Consider the following 19,294-nt stretch of genomic DNA (forward strand, 5'->3'; position numbering starts at 1 on the left):
GACCACATAAAATTGATTAACATTGAATCTATTAGTTATAAATTATGAAAATTTTATTTTACATTAAAGTTAATCCATGTTACTCTGTGTGGCCACAGATCCACTCTTGAGCCTCAAAAGTAGCTGATAGGATATTTTTACCTTTCTTTTTCTTCAGTAAATTTCAAAACAGTTCAACAACTTATACATGGTAATAAAGAGGAATGTCAAATCTCTAAAAAAAAAGTGATTATACAGGACTTTCTTATAAATTTCCTTGAAATTTCAGGGAAATTGTGATTTATTTTTTCTTAAGATTGGCATATTAATATAAAAATGATAAAGAAAACTAAAGAATGTATCACCAACATAATATCAAGAGCTGCAAACATACTGAAATAATATTTTGAGAAGAAACTACATTTCAAATCTATCCTATTACTCTAGTATGTACTGTAAATCACAAAGTGTAATGATACATTGTTCAAAACATTTTTTATGATAACCTCATAAATGTTTTCTATTTTAAAAATCAGTTAATGATGTAAAGACTAGTACAATTTTGTTGTCTCTAAGTCTTCTTAACTAACTAAAAGGCCCTTGCCATAAGTACATCTCTTAAATGTCTTACTTAAGCCAGTGATTTCTTTGTGGTTTCAATCTAAACCACAATACAAAGCAATGGCACATATTAATATCCTAGGTATTAAAAATGGACTTCTCACTGTGACTACTTTAAAATACTGGTCAAATTTACACTGCTCTGTACTTAATGTCATTGGATACTTCCATAAGTGTTGAGAATTCTATTTATGTATGTGATATGTGATTGTAGAATCTAAGGAGATCAAACTGTCAGGAAGGGATGGCCATTTTGCCAGTCAAGGTTCATGTAATAAAACTGCCATAACTAATAACAATATGAAAAGTGCGTGAGGTGTGATCTCATATAAATTGTTTTGTCTCTCTTATGGTACAGCCTTTAAAGCTGTGTATTGCTGTGCAATGACAGGGTTATTTTCATTCATCTTTCATGACATGCTGATGTTTCCAGAGCCTGATATTATGAAACATTTTTTTATAATCCCCAAGTACCAAAATGATTAGGTTAGCATATTTGATCTTGAGCATGTACCTACGTTATAGACACATCAACTATTAGAAGAGATAGTCTATAGCAAATGATTGATTTCCAATTTATATTTGAATATGACACTGTGTTAGGACATTTAAATTTTAAAGGGATATAGATATCTGGACAGTGAGAAAGATCGGCTATCATACTCTAAAATGGAATGCTCTCAACAATACAAATTCAGAAAGCACACAAAGAACTAAAACCACTAGTACAAAGTCAAAGATCATCTCCCAAACTTTAAAAAGCATGTCATTTTCTGTTTCTTTTCCCTTTTACTTTTTTTTCTTTCTTTTTAGAAACTTTTGTTTTGTTTTTGACAACTACTGTTTCTGATTAAATGGCATTCAATAGCAGGATTATGGAAATAATGTATGATAAGTAATATAAAAGAGCAAGGGAGCTTATTAAGACATAGCTTGAAGCATTAGTCTCTCTTTCCTGGGATTTTCTTCCTTAAGGAAATTTTCCAAAAGACTGGGAATGCATCACAGTGGAATTCTATGTAAACAATCTAAAAACAAGCACATGAGCTTGGAAAATGTTTTATTAACAATGCTTTGTTATTGCAAGAAAATGTCGTAAAGTGGGTTATTTGTTCTTATCTGTTTTCTCATCTATCTAGTTGGTTAAAAACATGTTTCATTTTTCATGTTTCATAAAACAGGTCATAATCAAATAGTTTACTCAGATCCTGTTATAAATCTCTTGAAAATATAAATATTATTATTTTTAAATGTGTATATGCTAAATTGTAGAACAATATTCTCTCTAATCTGAAAAGATAGTAGTGTGTCAATGTCTCTTTCACGCGTGATTTTTTTCTTTGATTTGTATAACCTTTGTTGGCAAAACAACAAATTCAATAAATAAGATTATTTTTGCAAGATAATAATAGCTTCACCTTTCACTATAATAAAATGAATAATGTACAAGGTAAATTTCCAAAAATATAAAAACTTTAGAGTAAAGCATTATCCATCTATTATTAACATTTTCACTAATATTATGCAGATACTTCTCTATGCCGATACACATAATTTCACCTATTTTATACATTATTCAGTAACAGCTTTTTCTGTCAGTACATTTTCTAGATACATTTTTATGTCAATAGTTTACATCATCAATATTACTGGAGATTTGCTTTTGCTTGAATAAGCAATACAAATTCTCTGGCGCATATATTAAATTGTTCCCATAATAAAGCAATATTATGTATATTTATTGAATGTTGAAAAATATTTACTGAATATTTACCATGTACCATGCACTGATATATTCACTAGGATAATCCATGTTTGTGAACATTAGTCATACTTGAAATCCTAACATGTCCTGCAAATTTTTTCTCCTAATTTACAGACTGAAAACTACTTTTGAATGTCTTTTTTTCACCTTTTCTCAATAATACTGGATATTTATGGAGATTAATTTTTGATAATTGATGAGTGGAAAAAATATTTTATGTAGTATTAGATTCTATGTATTGGATGACTAGTGAAGTTTTTCATACTTTTATTTATGATTTTTTATATTTTTTATATTACCTGTTTGTGGTCTTCACCCACATATTTGTTTATTTGGATGTTTTTATTGCCTTAATGATATATAAGGCCTTCATGAATTAGTCTATAGGCCACAGACACCTTTTTTCAAATTTTCTTCTGGAAAAATAAATCTTTTAAATTTAACTTTGTCAATTACTTATTTTATACTTCCTGTTTTGTGTGGCTTATTTAGAAGCATTTATTCATCCTCCAATTTTTAAAAATGTTGATTTGTGTTTTATTTGCACTCTTGTAAGTAATGATTTTATTTTTTACATAAATTGTTTTAATCTCTGGACTATATCCTGGTGTAAGAATGGAGTATAAGATTCTCACCTTTTCAGTTGTCTTATCATTTTTATAATTTTAAATTCCTCTCATATATTAACAATAAATATATACAGCTATTTTCTCTCATTTACATACACTTATACATTTTCTTTTTTAACAACATCTAAATTTTAGAGAATCAATTCTACTCTAAAAATGTCTTCCATGATCATTTATATTGTATAATATTGTCTCTGTTCTTTCACTCATAATTTTGATCAGATATTTTCTTGACATCACTTTCATTTATTTTTAGGGCTCCGTGAAGTTGAATTTAGGTATTTTCAGGAACGTAATGTTTTGCAAATATTATAATCTTAATATTTATATAATACAGCTATATTTCAGTTTTAATACTTACCAAATATGACCCTGTATAGCACTATTATATTTCCAGCATTTATTTTAATGAGTCCTAGTTCTCTTTCGAAATGGGTTAGAGTAAAATATTCGTAGAATAAAGCCACATTGAAACAGCTTCTAGTCATAGTATCACCTAAATGATTATAGGGTAGTATTACATGGTATTATATGTATATTCTGTGCATTTTAATATACAGACCTTAAATGTGTGTGAGATTTAATCTAGAAAGAATATTTTACTTAGACATATCTATAGTATAATTTTGAAGTTGACTGAGTGGTTATCAAGTAAAATCTGTATATTTTGTCATAATCCACATTACACCACTCATCTAGTTAACTTTTAAAATTTAAATCATTAAGTTTTCTTTCACATAAAACTTCACTTACTATAAGATTCATGTTATTCTAGTTTACTACCTTTCATTCGTCTTATGTTTTGTATTTACCTACCCAACCTTTCTCTATTTTCTTTGAAAGCTCTAGAATCTGGCTAAGAGATTTTGCCTTCATTCTAGGCCTTGGCATTACATTAAAAATTACATCTAAAATAATAACCGTCCAATATATGCCAGTATTAAAACTACTTGATTTTCTGAATTTTCACTTCCACTCTGCTTTCGCTACTTGCTGCCTTGTCCACACCATGAGATTTTTCATTAGTTAGAAGTGAATTCTAATATTAGAAACAATAAATCACTGGACCATCTACCTTCCAAATATCTCACTCTTTGGCTTCAGGATTTCCAGTTTCTGGAACTCACAAATATACATAATCTCTAGAACACCACCTGTCTTCTGATTTATCATCTAGCTTAACAGTTTATTTTGTACTTTATCAAAACTGCTCTCTCACTGATTGATTCATATCAAGTTCTCAGCTCCTCTATGCAGTCCTCTCTCCATATCCTTAGAAGATTTATTATTTTAAGCCTCGTTTTTCCTATATCTTCAAATGCTTCCTCTTTATTCTTTTATCAAGACTATCTCAACTTACAAACCACTTTTAGCAATATGATCACTCCTCCAATCCATCACTTAGCAGTCACTTCAAAATAGTTTCCATTGTCGGCATGCCAAAGATCTTTCTAAGGCCACTGCCGTTTCTTTTTTGCTAAGGCAATGGATCATTTTTAGTCATTTGTAACTTGAACTCTCAACTGCTTTTGACATGGTACCCAGCTCTTCTCTTTGATCGTCTTCCTTTGTTTTGTTTGTTTGTTGTTGTTGTTGTTTGCTTTTGTATTTAACTCTCTGCCCACTTGATTCTAAGATACTATACCTGATTTTTATCTTCTCTGACCTCTCAGTCTCAGACTCTTTTGAGGACTGCTCATCATTCTGAGGCCTCTTAAATATTACTACTACTCAGGTTCTATCTTCAACGCTTTCCCCTTTGAATTATATATTTATTTTTCTCTTTTTGTGTGCTCTAAACAATTCCATGGTTTAGAAAATATCACAAGTGGATGAATGAAGTCAAAACTGTCTCCTCAGAACTCTCAACTGTATATTAAACAGCCAATGTGGAATCTCAGTAACTTCTATATCTTGCAGACATCTCAGAGCAATTCATTAGTATTTTGACACACAAAGCTCGGGGAATAGATTCAATCTGGAAACATTCAAGGTTTTTCCCAAGTCCCAATAGGTGAAAACTGAAAAGAAGTAATCCTTGGGACAATATATAATAAAACATACTTCATAGTGAATCATCTTGCAGTGCAAAAATGTCATTAAAATGCCCTATGATTTATTGACATGGAAGATTTTCACCTTCTGAACTGTTTATCTGCCTTAGCTGAAGACTGTTTTTGGATTTCTCAGTATTTATAGTAGTTTGATAATAAGAAGCCATATTCATCCTAGGTGTTTTGTTTATATTTGAAGCTAAAGGGTTTGGAGAATTACAAATTAATGTAAACTTCCCAATCCCAAAACAATTGAAATACCTCAATTATAAGAGCAACTAATCATGTATGTGTGTATATACAGCCATATTATAAGTATATTTATTAAAATTCTTACGCTGTGTGTTACAATGCAATTTTCTGAAAGAGGCCTCTGACTTAAATAAATGACTACTACTAAAAAATATCAATTCTATACTATTGGTATATTTGAAATCTATAAATTACTATAATTCTCAAAATGACAGTTCAAGTTTTTGTAATTAATCTAGATATCTGCAGTAGCTTCCTACTAGATATGTTTGCTCATATATTGACCTGCTCTGGTATCTTACCCTTACTACCTTACTGCTTCCAGCATCAAGTTCAAGCTCCTTATGGCACAGAAGGTCTCCATAATGTCCTTATACTCTTATGTGTATGGGTGTGTGTGTTTACCTTGGTGTCAAAGATAAATATATTTAATATATAATTTGAGGGATAGGGTGGGTAATGCTTCTTTGGTTTTGTTCAACAGCAACTGTATTTTGACTGTGAAATTATTCATACTCTAGAATTTATTTGCTCTATTTGTTTCTGTAAATCTATTTAGTTCATTTTTAATTGATAAATAGAATTATATTAGCATAATGTGGAATTTACAATTGTTCATACACATTTTTAATGAGCATGATCATTTTGCACCATTGAGGAACAGTAGCTAAATGAAAAGTACCTAACATGAACACATGAAGATGTAGATGATTAGACACTGTATCACAGCATCTCTTTCTTACCTAGCTCAATCTGCACATGTGCTCTTTCTTGGAAGTATTTATGGTCTGTTTTCCTCTTACCTTTGTTAATTTCAGCAGACACAAATCTTTCTCACAGATACCACATTTTCAAATTAATTCTTAATAAATTTTGGTAATTTGCATGCATAATCTCAGTTAAATCTCAAAACATTAAGAGTTAGGTGACTATGTTATCCTTCTTTTATTTTAATTTTTTCCTAATAGATAAGAAAAATAAGATTCAGAGAGGTAAAACGCCCAAGATAAGAAAGACAACTGGTAGATTATAGTCTCAGAATTTTAACCCAGTCAGTGTCCACAGAATTCTCAATTAAGCAGCAACAAAACACTACTCATTATATAGGGAAAAGATTTATTATAAATAACTAATGTCACATTTAATTAAAACCATGCCAATTCTTCTTAAAAAAACACACATTTCTTTGTGCCAGGCAGTCTTCTAATTACTGCATATATTAAAGTAATAAAAATTATTATAGTTACCTGTTTTCTCGATGCTGTGCAACAGTAAGAAGAAATGTATACTACACATCTTAATATGTACATAAAATAATTTTAGATAAAAACAGGGTAAGGGGGGAAAGTAACTGGGAAGCAATTCTGGGATCTGCTTACTCTTATAGTATTAGGTAAATCAGAGAAGTGATAGTATCGGGGGAAAGACATTCAAAAACTCATATTCATACTCAGAAAATGGAATAGTTGAATATAACAAGTTTTAGTGTTTTCCAGGTAGTGAGACAGAGGGAATGTTGGGCAAAGTAGTTAAGACCATTGATTAGCATGTGATTACAGTTATGGAAACTAGAATTGGGCTTAGAGAAAAATTAAAAAGTGGGAGAAATAAGAAACTTATCATAGTGAAAATAGTAACATAATTGTTGGGAAGAACTTGGAGAATCAAAATTTTTTTGAGCTAGAAATACTAACTTAATTAAATATAAAGAAAAGGTAGTGGTGATGAGAACGTAGGATGTTTGAAATATGTGCTTTGGAGGTGATACATTTATTGGTGAGCACAAGACTGAGAAAGAGTGAGAGAGTAGATAGAGAACATTTAGATGAGTAGATCAAGGAACTAAAGGACAGAGAATTTAAGTGATATTAAAGTCACCATGGTAAATGAGTAGAGGTGGAGAGGATGCTTTGACTTAAAAAGTCTTCAGTGGTTTAGATGTAAAGATCATTCCATCACAGATAGCAACAGTACAGTCTGGTGATAGGTATCCCAGGAGGAGAATGGAGAACAAATGTTTTGGATTTAATAGCAAGGAGGATTCCTAATATATTTTTAGGTCCACAATTGAGTGAGTTTGGCATAAAGACCAACACCACTTGAAGAAGATGCAGAAAAGTTTTATATTCAACTAAGATAGAGGGATTTTTTTCCCCCCAGTGGAAGTTGTTGATTTAAAAGGTTTTGCTGATGGCAGACTATAAATGCCCTAAAGCACACTGGATAAGTCTAAGAAGACATAGAGAGGTGGACAGTTCTGACAAGTGGTTGCACAAAGACAAATTAGGAGAAATACCACTGTGATGATGGATGTTCTGGGAGACTTAGACAGCTAGTGATCTCTAAAGTAACTTGGCATGTAGGCATGATGATCAACCTCGGTGGCCCCTTAGAAGTACAGTGGGTAATTAAGTAAACAAACTGGTTATAAACTTAAACCAGAGAAGATAAAAAGAAATAGTTCATTTGTATTCTGTATGCTCTTTTTCTGTCCCATATTTTCTTGCTTTGTGCCTTGTATTTTACTGTGAAATTGGCTTGTTACTTTTTGTCTCTTGCTTCCATACTCTTTATTTTATAACTGAATATTTGTTTATGCAGCTTTTAAATACTCCATTTTTAGAACCATGTCTGTTTTCCTACAGAAGCCTTGCTTTGTGGTTGCTGATTATACAGTGTTGTAACACTCTGACTTTCTCATTTGAGCACTTTGTAATAGCAAACTCTCTAGCAGATGCATTTTCTTTTCAAGGTCAGCAAAATTATACACATTGGTGCTAGTTTGAGTGCTAAAACTTTTTGTTGTTGTTATTCAGTATGAGATAGGAAATGGTTCTCTCAATTTTTAGACACATAAATACTATCACACATTTTTACTGATTTCTTTGATTCCATTTTAGCCTGATCATTTAATTATGTAGGTGGCATTTGTAAGACTGCAAAGAAATGGTGTGCAGGGAATAAAATGGTTCATTTAGTTCTAGTGAAGTGCTGTAATGAATGAATCATTTCTCACAAATAAAACAACTGCTTCAACAATATTAAATCATCAGAAAGGAAGAGTTCTGTATGATATTTGATGTTTATTTCTTATGAGAAAAGAAACAGAATTCATGTGCCTGTCCTTTTGTTGAGGCTTTTAGGCTTTTATTGTTTAGAAAGAGCATAAAAGTACTAACTGATAAAGCAATATAACCAAAGTGGTAATGCAATGTGCACATGGCATTCTGTAATGCCATAGTATTTCCTATTTAGCATTCCATGGCTTGGTCAATACTTTGTCCCTTAATATTGTTTTGTACGCATGAGAACTTCCCAATTGGAGCAGGGATTTTTGTCAGACAGGAAAGGAGAAAGTTCTGTACATTTTGGGATGCCAGAACAAGGAAAACAGATGGATGTTATAAAGGAAGTTTGGCTTCATAGGTATATAAAATTTTAGTAAAAAATTTTCAAAAATTATTTAAAAGCCTTTTATTCAAATCTGAGATTAATAACCATTTCTACATTCTTCCTAAATTTTACAAATTCAAATACTTTAAATCCAGAGAATACTTTCCATTTTGGACATTATTGCATTCCAGTATTTTATTTATTCTTGTATATTAACATAAATTATTATTTTTTATCATTATTACTTTATATAATCAAGTTACATAAATACACTGCTATTTTATATAAATCATCTACTTATATGTTAATTTATTTGCTCAATATTGTTTAGTTTATTTCACCTCTTATTCCTGGGATAAGTTCTTTTTCTCAAAGTTGATCCTTTAGATATTCATCTAGTAACAGACAGAAAGGGTCTATTGAGCATAAGATTTGTCAGTCTAACTAATAATGTTCTTATTTTACATGAAAAAAATACTCTATTTGGAAACTATTTGGCCAACATCTCTTATTGCTGTCATTTAGAAATCTGTTCTCAGTCCAATTGCCATTCATTAAAATTTGAAAACATGAAAAAATGTAGAGGTAATTAAAGACTCTGGATATAGTTGTATCTCTCCAGATTTATTTTTGCTTCCTCAGGCAGTAGGACTGGACTTTTGAAATTACAGAACACTTGAATCTAAACAGGTATTCAAAATGCAGCTTCACTCCCTGAAAAAGACTGATCTATTTCTGACTGGCTATTATTTTATAATTGCAATGGAAAGATTGGGCTTTTACTAGGAATTATCCTTCTTTATTGAGCATAAAGTCTGTGTTTTTTTGTGCTTTTTATTTTTTTTATTTTTAATTTTTTTGAAGAGTTCAGATATTATTTTTTATTTTTTTTAACATTTTATTGACTTATAATCATTTTACAATGTTGTGTCAAATTCCAGTGTAGAGCACAATTTTTCAGTTATACATGAACATATATATATATATTCATTATCACATTTTTTTCTCTGCGAGCTACCATAAGATCTTGTATATATTTCCCTGTGCTATACAGTATAATATTGTTTATCTAGTCTACAATTTTGAAATTGTATCTATCCCTTCCCACCCCTCACCCTCTTGGCAACCACAAGTTTGTATTCTATGTCTATGAGTCTATTTCTGTTTTGTATTTATGCTTTTTTTTTTTTTTAAGATTCCACATATGAGCAATCTCATATGGTGTTTTTCTTTCTCTTTCTGGCTTACTTCACTTAGAATGACATTCTCCAAGAGCATCCATGTTGCTGCAAATGGCGTTATATTGTTGGTTTTTATGGCTGAGTAGTATTCTATTGTATAAATATACCACATCTTCTGTATCCAGTCATCTGTTGATGGACATTTAGGCTGTCTCCATGTCTTGGCTATTGTAAATAGTGCTGCTATGACCATTGGGGTGCAGGTGTCATCCTGAAGTAGGGTTCCTTCTGGATATATGACCAGGAGCGGGATTCCTGGGTCATATGGTAAGTCTATTCCTAGTCTTTTGAGGAATCTCCCTACTGTTTTCCATAGTGGCTGCACCAAACTGCATTCCCACCAGCAGTGTAGGAGGGTTCCCTTTTCTCCACAGCCTCCCCAGCATTTGTCATTTGTGTATTTTTGAATGATGGCCATTCTGACTGGTGTGAGGTGATACCTCATTGTAGTTTTGATTTGCATTTCTCTGATAATTAGTGATATTGAGCATTTTTTCATATGCCTATTGATCATTTGTATGTCTTCCTTGTAGAATTGCTTGTTTAGGTCTTCTGCCCATTTTTGGATTGGGTTGCTTTTTTTTTCTTATTAGGTTGTATGAGCTGCTTATATATTCTGGAGATCAAGCCTTTGTCGGTTTCATTTGTAAAAATTTTTTCCCATTCCGTAGGTTGTTTTTGTGCTTTTTATTTATTTTTTTTCTTCAGGCTTGTGAGTCTGTGGAAAATCCTGCTCCGCTGTCTCTTCTAATATAAGCAGATTATCTCTAGGGAAATGTGGCTTAAATTGCTGGACCAAAGCTTTCTGGGCTTCCCTTCCTCCAAAATATTGGCTTCATAATACTTCATCTCCTTATTAACTCTATATGGAGATTTTGATAAAAAAATATTTTGCCATACTTTCTTAGTTGTCCTCAATAGGAAGTATGGGGTGGAACACATAGTTTGCCATTGCAGTTAATGAAATTATTTGCTTATGCCTGTAGATGCCTAATATATGTGATATCATTAATTTTTTCTATTTCTCTTAAATCTGCTATTTTTAGTCTCTTATTCCTTTTAATTTTCTACTTTCTGAGTAATTTCTCCTAGCACATTTTCTAATTGACTAATTCTCTCTTCTTCCTGGTCTAATAGGTTATACAATCATTCCATTACATTTTTGTTATCATAAAATTGTTTGATTTTTATAAATTTTATTTGGTATTTTATCAAATAAACTTCTGAATGTTTATAGTGCCAAGCTCTTTTCTCACATTTTTAGTTATTTTACATCTTCACTCATCTTTTAATACATTTAGGTGATAAATTTTACGAGACTCTTTATGTATCTGATGCTGTCTGGACTTAATTGTAGGCTTTGAACATTTGTTGTACTATGCTGCATTTAAATGTCTGTTTTTAAAAAGTACTGATAATTGAGTATATTAATTTAACTTTTCATAGCATAACCATATCTGGGAGGTTTCTTATCAGTGTGAATAAATTGAATCATGATCATGGGGCTATAATTTCCAACCAAATGCAGTTGTTGACTATGAAAAGTCATATAACTGATCATCAATAAATACAATCCATCAGTTTTGCTATCTGCTATTTTAATTTTTTTTTTTTAGGGAAATAACCTATTTTCTCCAAAGTTACATTTACTTCAGTGTGTATATTTAAGATACATACACACATATTGGAAGACAAAAGATTCAATGTATATTTTTACTTTTCCACATATGCTTCTTATCTGAAATTATTTTCTTCTAATTAGTTATATATTACGGGTTAATGAAGGCTCTGCCCATGGTTTCTCATTTTCATAAAATACTCTCATACTTTTCTAATACTCAGTTACCTTAGCCTTCTCTGAATTCCAAATTCTATCAAAAATGACACTGTACAATATGTTATTATTTGCATCATTCTTAGTTGTCAATCATTCTTTCTTTAATTTTTAAACACTGAAGAATAGTAATCATGCCATGTAGATCCCAACAGTGTATTAGTGGGCACTCAGAAGATATTAAATATAGTTTATAATAGAGCAGGGCATTTCAATTCCTACATAAACAAGAAGACAAAGATACATGATCATACATCTGGCAAACTTGTAATAAGCTTCCATACAGAGTGTCCTCACAGATTAAAGCAATACAAAGGGTGAGATGTCATTTAAACCATTTATAAATGACATGATTCTTTTTGTCTTTTAAACTTGCTACTGAAATATCTAAATTTTAAAGACATTAATGTGCATAACAAAAATAAGGTAAGATGAAATAAGAAATTACCCCAGTGTTCATAACAGCTTTATTTACAATTGCCAAGGTACAGAAGCAACTTAAGTATTCATCAACAGATGAATGAATAAAGAAGGTGTAGTATATATAAAATGGAATACTCCTTGGCCATAAAAAAGAATGAAGTTTTGCATCTGCTTATCTTAAACAACATGGATGGACTTAGAGAACAAACTAGTGGTTACCAGTGGGGAGATGGAAGTGGGGATGGGCAATAAAGAGGTAGAGGATTAGGAGGTACAAAACATAATGTATAAATAAGCTACAAGGATATGCTGTACAACACAGGGAATATAGCTAATATTTTATAATAACTATAATTGGAGTATAACCTTTAAAACTTGTGAATCACTGTATCGTACACCTATAACAATATTGCATGACTATATTTCAATAAAAAAAAAAAATCTCAGTTATGTCCTAGAAAATCAAGGAATTGAGGAATAAGAGTAGCTAAATATATATTCATTTTCCTTTTTCTTCACTTATTGTTTTCTTTTTACTTCTCTTTGCCATGCTATTTACTGATTGAAAACAATCAGAAACAACACAGGCTTTAGAAAGGTTAGTAAATTGAGAACTGAGAGCCTTGGGTGATAAACCAGGCTTAGCCATTAAATCACTGATTTAATTTAGGCAAATATCTCATCATTGTCAGTCTTATCTTTTCCATTATTCAAATATATGATTAATAGTAGGTATGTTTCAAAGACTTTTACACTATGAATATACTATGGGAAAACAGTGTCTGTTTATCATGCATAATTAGCATTATGCATATTATAAGTAATAGTTCATGCTTATTATGTCAATTATTTAAAAATTTAATTTAGCTTAGACAAAGATTAAACATATATATAGTTAGGATGATTGACAGCCTGATGTAGTTTCAGGTATTCTTTTATTTAGCTTAGACAAAGATTAAACATATAATAGGATGATTGACAGAGCCTGATGTAGTTTCAGGTATTCTTTTTTAAATAATATAGAATGAAATGCTTTTTTGAAAAGTGATAGATGGATATCTTAAAAGTTTTTCAGTTCACCTTCCTACCAAATGGAGGAATTTATTCTACACTATAGTTGAAATATTCACATTACACATGTCTATGAGAGGAAACCACTGGTTAACTACTTTTAATGACATTCTTACCCTGCACAAATACTCTTTCTTCCAATTAACTCTATTAACTTCTTTTAATACTCCTTGTCTTTATCCTACTTAAGTTTTCACTATTTGAAAATTAAATTCATTTTCCCCTAAGTGTCTTTTTCTTATGAAATATATACGATGTTTCAGACTCATCTCATGAAAGATCAATCATCATGCTTTGTTTCCTCTGAACGGCCCCTTGCCTGGTATCTTTTCTTCAAAGTGTTGTGTCTTGATATATGTTCAAAACTCAGGTCTGATTTAATAGAATTCAAGCACAGGAGACTACTACCATTAAATTAAATTAAATTATTTTAAATTATTTTATTTCATGCTTGTACTTTCTTTAATTTATTCACATTACACTCTTATTTTTTTTGCTTGCCTTACAAGATTATCCTGAAATGGGATGTTATTTGAAATGCACCTAGCAACTATTAGGCTCACAACTGTTTTTCAATTAAATTTATAGTCACTTTGGTTCAATTTAGAAAGTCATTTTAGATTAACTTAAGTTCATTTCATGAGTTGAAGAGATTTTTTAAAATGTCTCTTTTGTATAGGATTTTAATGACCTTCTAATTATGTTATTTGAGCATTTACATTATTTTATTTTGACATTTTATTTGGTAAGAAGAAAGTTCACTGAAGATGAAATGCATTGTGCTCAATTTACTGGCAAAACTTCTTTGTCAACTATTGGTGATATCCTTTCTTTATTCATTTTCATGCAGGGAATGTTATCAAGAGATTTTGAATTATATTAACTTTTGGTACACATTTACATTATGCCAGACTTCATTATTCCAGGAGCAATTTTAAAGTATAAATAATTTTTTTGTATTCATGTTTGATTATTCATTCATCCATATAACTTTTTTCCATTTATCTTTTAACCTTAAAATGGATCCACATAGTTATACATACATATAATCCTTTCATATATCTGAAAAAAGTAAACAATGTATTTATAATATAAACACATATATTATGTATAAACACATTATATATAGTTCATTTTTCTTTTCAGTTTTCGAAAATTACAATTGGTACACTTTAAATTTATGCTCCATTTATTTTGAGACATTGCTACCTAAAGTTTTTGTTAAAAAGTACCATATTTATCTTCTGAACACTTCAAATGTATTTCCTAATATCTTGTATATATCAATTACTTAGAAAATGTGAACCTACTTTGCTTCTTCCTAAGAACTGTCATCTCCCAGATTAACCTTGACCTTGACTGCAACAATTGTATCTAGTGGCAGGACACAGTGAACAGTTCAAACAAATACTCTTATTTTCTCCTATATTCAGTTCTGGAATCTTGAGGAACTGAACTGAGCCATGTAGAAACTTGTAGACCATTGTTTTATCTTTCTTCCACTGAACTATTGAACAGAGCTAGGTCTGCATAGCATACTTTTCAGAACTATATTCTGTGTCTATTTACTCTTCATCTCATCTCACCACATCAGCCACAGAGAACCCAAGATATAGACAACAAAAATTCACTATCACTTTCTTTCTCCCCAAAAGTCTCCATGGTCCACTATGGATATTCCATCACATTAATTAAGTGATTTCTTTAATTAATCTTTAACTGTTCCTAGAAATTCTCCTTCCTGGTAGGACTGGTGGTGAAGAAAATGGTAGGGGTCAGGGGGCAAGTTTTACCTGGTGTTTTAAGTGAGGAAGTCAAGTCTAGGTTATGCGAAGAGTACTGATAAATTTTGAAAAATTTCTCCACTATTTTTTCTTCTAAATTTTTCCTCTTTCAGTAATAATATGAAACATAGGTTTCAGTTAAGTATTTAATACCATATGTAATCAAAAGCTAGCAAAATAATTTTTAGTATCTTATGACTATACCACACTAAATAATTTAATCTGTGTATGCTTTTTGTCTGTATGTTCTAATTACTAATTGGCTCTATATTTTCATTTACACAAAGATAAAACACATGCCATCAGTAAGTCAATAATAAAACATTTCACTTGACTATTGCTGACATATCACTTCTAAACTTCAATCTCTGAAAGCATGAGTGGTGCATTTAAGTTAAAATTTACACTGTTAGCCAATATCCTACAGAAGGAATTCTAACTGTAATAAAAACGATGGCAATCAATACGTTCTTAGGTTAAAAGAATATAAGAGCAGGTTACCTGGCATATACACTTGATTAAATATGGTTTACCATATATTTTAGATAGTTTATATCCAATGTAATTTATATCATCACGCTGTTCCTTAATCTTTAGAAATTTAAAAACAAATCCTTTTGAAGAAAGAAAATAATCAAACCTTTTAAATCTGTTTTATCTTAGGATTTAATGCAATCACTAATGACAATTTTCATGTAAAAGTTCTATAATATAAAGCTTTAGGAAATTTTTAAAATATATATAATAGAGATCCATGGATTTCAAGCATTTTTTTACTATGATTCAGAATAAGGAATGAATATTAGTCTTGTAAAACACAAATGCATTTATACAATTTAAACTATTGAAATAAAAGTTCAAGAAACAATAGAAATTCTATCTGTTCACAATTTATCCTAATATGTTGCATCCAGTGCCCTGGCAATCCATTTCTATTCTGTCCTATTTTATTCTGTCCTATTCTGTGTATTTTCTATTCAGTTCCTGCATATTATGCTGAGAATAACACTACTCTATTTTTCAACTTACTAATGAGACTAAACTACTAATAACCAGTAATTTAGAAAACATTATCTTATTAAAATAAATATATTTTAATTACATGAAGACATTACTTATTTAGGATATTATTACATAGTGATATGAACACTTCCAATCATCAAGGAAAGAACTCTAAGTCATGACTAGAATATGATAGGAGTTACACAAGTCAAGTTCAACATCTTAGGTAACTTAAGATACTGGCGGATGCATTAGATCTACTACATAGTCATAATTCAGGTACGAACCAGCCGTCCAAGTTCAATATACTCAGCGTTATTCATACATGCTAAAATCCTTATGAAATACATGTCCTTTTTCCTTTATGAATTGTCTTTTTTTCTCCTGTTCTTCCAGCCTATTCCAACTCACCCTCAACAAGCACAGAGCATTTCAGAAAATGTATGTTTTGCTCTTTGAAAAGATGACTGAAACTAATCTAAAAGATTACAGAGCAGTTGATAACACTCTTTCACTATGGCACAGTGTTCAAAGAGCTCAACTTTTAAATTCCAAGTTTACTTCAGAAATAGATTTATAGTTTATCTTTATTGAAAATGTTAGAAGGACATGGTTTATGTCCTGAAAGTGTTTAGAGCTTCTAAATTCTGACTGACCATTGTGTATTCAGACAGTATTGACTCATCAAGCTCACAGACAGATCTATTTGCTTAGAATAATAGAGTTGGCTTTGCATTGGCATTTCTATCATTAAAAGCATCATAATGTGTTATTGAAAATGATGTTTTACATGAATATTATTAAAATGGACAATTTGACAGCTAATACACGCTCACAATAGGTACTCAATGACTACTGTCAAATATAAATGATTTTTCATAAGGTTTGTATTTTCTCCAATATCCATAGTTGGAAACTCAATTTAAACTGTAGAAGTCTCTTTTGTATTCATTTGCATCATATTTTGACAGCAGCTTTTCAATGAGTAATAAAGTTGCTATTTTTAAATACTTTTCAATAAATAATGTTAGCATATATTCCATAACAAATGGTTATATAAATAAAAACAAGTATTAGCAAATAACAAACAAAACATAAATTGTCTTTACCTGCATATATTCTAATTAAAAAATCAAATGTCAGAGTTTGTGTCTTCCTCATTTGCCATGGTATAACTAAATTTTGTTTAGATATAATCCTAAATAGCTTTTAACTTATGATCACGATTTTTGACTTATGGGTCATTTGTCCAAGAGAACTTACATACGTAAGTTGTCTTTTTGCAGTAAATTTAGAAATAATTGATTGCAATAGACCAGTTTATCATATTATCATTACTCTTACTGACATTTTAGAAAGTAATGTTTTAAAAGTAAAATAACAATTCCTTTGACAATACTCTTCTTTTAATTTATTATTTATCAAGGGAATTTGCTTAAAATTGTATCTCAAAGTTAAGAATTAAATTTTCAATAGAGATTTTAAATAATAACAGAATTAATTTCAAGAGAAAATAATTATATTCTGATAATTGTGAACTAACTTTTTTATTATGTCAGTGCAAATTAAAGATATTTTGATTATCCTATCTAGGTAGAATTCTTTAATAATCTATTTATTCCTAATAGTAGTATAAGTAGAAGATACTAAAGTGATGTTTCTGCTATGATCAATATGCCCATAATTTTAAAAGTCAATAGTATGTATTATTTTGATAGAGAAAATAACCCACTTTCACATGCCAATATTGAATGAATTTTAAATGAGATCAAAGTTCTTTAGTTTTAAATTAAGATATTTAAGATTTGTATTGAAGAATAATTTGCAAAAGGTGCATAAGTCATATGTCACTTTACCTAAATAAATGCCACAAACTGAATTGTTATCAGTCCCAGGTCAAAAAGCAGAAAATCACCACCCCTAAAGCTCCCGTCATGCTTTCTTCCAGAATCATCCATCAGAGCTTGTCAGCACCCTGCCAAAGGTAACCACTATCTCCATTTCTGACACTAGATAATCAGTTTTATTCATGTCCTAAGATCTAATCTGTCTTCCAATGGAAGCTTTTAAAATGTTTTTACACCTGTGTGGACAATCAAATGTTATTTGTCTTTGAATAGGTCCAAAGTGGTACCCCTCTCGAATTGGACTGCAGCTAGAACGTGGTAAGAACCAACTTCACTGATCTTTTTTTTAAATTTAGAATCCCTTTTATGTCATAAATAGCTAATATTTACTTATTACTTCCTAAATGGCAGACATTGTAATAAATGCCTTAAATATATTATCTCATTTGATCTTCCCAACAAGCTAGTGCTCCTCTTTTGTGAGTGGTAAATTTTAGTCTCAAAGAGATAATTTTCACAGATTTACTGTCAGTGTGTACTGGAGGCAGGATGTGAACTAACATCTTCCTGTGTCTAAAGATTTTACTGCTACATTCCTTCATTCCACTGAGTCCTAATTTATTCTCATTGATACAGCCTATCTCCATTTCCTTTTTTTTTTCTGTTTAAAAGCAGAATAAGGGAGGTAAGGAGGAGAAGAAATAAATGAATTATAAGGAGAAGTATTATATCCATTAATAAACCTTAAGATTTTTGAAGTGTCAAACTCTATTCTCCATTCAGAAACATTTTTAAATAGACACACTTAAAAATGAGTCCTGCTAAGAATCTTATTATTGACATTGCATCAACTTGACCTTAAATTTGGACTTGTTAAATAAAAGCTGTGGGTAAAATGTAAATTGTGGAGGACTACTCAGTTCGTGTTCCTAACTGTAAATGTATAAGAAGCATCTGTGAAGGAATTTCAGTCTCTAAATTTTTCCATATAGTCGTGAACTGAATTTTATTTTTCTGGTGCTTTTGCTAATATTCAGGCTATTTCTCAAATATCACATTCACTTAAGGACAAATGATGATCTTCTTGGATCTAAGATGTTGTGCTGTTTTCATTGCCATCTTAAACAGTCCATCTTTCTCTGAGATCTCTATGCTGAAAAGACAGGAATCCATGGCATTCTTGTAAGTCACACTTTGTTGATGGTGTCAAATTCTTCCAAGCTCGAGTGTTCAAGATAAATTCCTATCTTACTAGTGTTTAAAGAAGAAGAATCATTGTCTTGTTTATTTTTGCCTCTGCAGGGCATATAGTATGTGCCAGGCACATAAATGCCTTTCAACACATGGATGTTGAAATAACATAAAGTGAAATAGTGGTACTGTTTTCTGAACTTGACTC

The 19,294-nt window shown here is 30.6% G+C and overlaps 1 protein-coding gene across 10 annotated transcripts in view; it reads left to right on the top strand.

The window, feature by feature from the left end:
• TECRL (trans-2,3-enoyl-CoA reductase like) overlaps positions 1-19,294 on the top strand; it is a 107,111-nt gene that overhangs the window by 33,784 nt on the left and 54,033 nt on the right. For 8 of the 10 annotated variants that reach the window (XM_032459379.1, XM_032459423.1, XM_032459420.1 and 5 more), the window contains one exon: positions 18,169-18,213. The exons of the other annotated variants lie outside the window; for them this stretch is intronic. In XM_032459379.1, coding sequence (XP_032315270.1) covers positions 18,169-18,213 — 45 coding nt within the window. The remainder of the gene's footprint in view (positions 1-18,168; positions 18,214-19,294) is intronic. 10 annotated transcript variants of the gene reach the window in all.

Source organism: Camelus ferus, chromosome 2 (genome assembly GCF_009834535.1).
Source record: "Camelus ferus isolate YT-003-E chromosome 2, BCGSAC_Cfer_1.0, whole genome shotgun sequence".
Lineage (NCBI taxonomy): Eukaryota > Metazoa > Chordata > Mammalia > Artiodactyla > Camelidae > Camelus > Camelus ferus.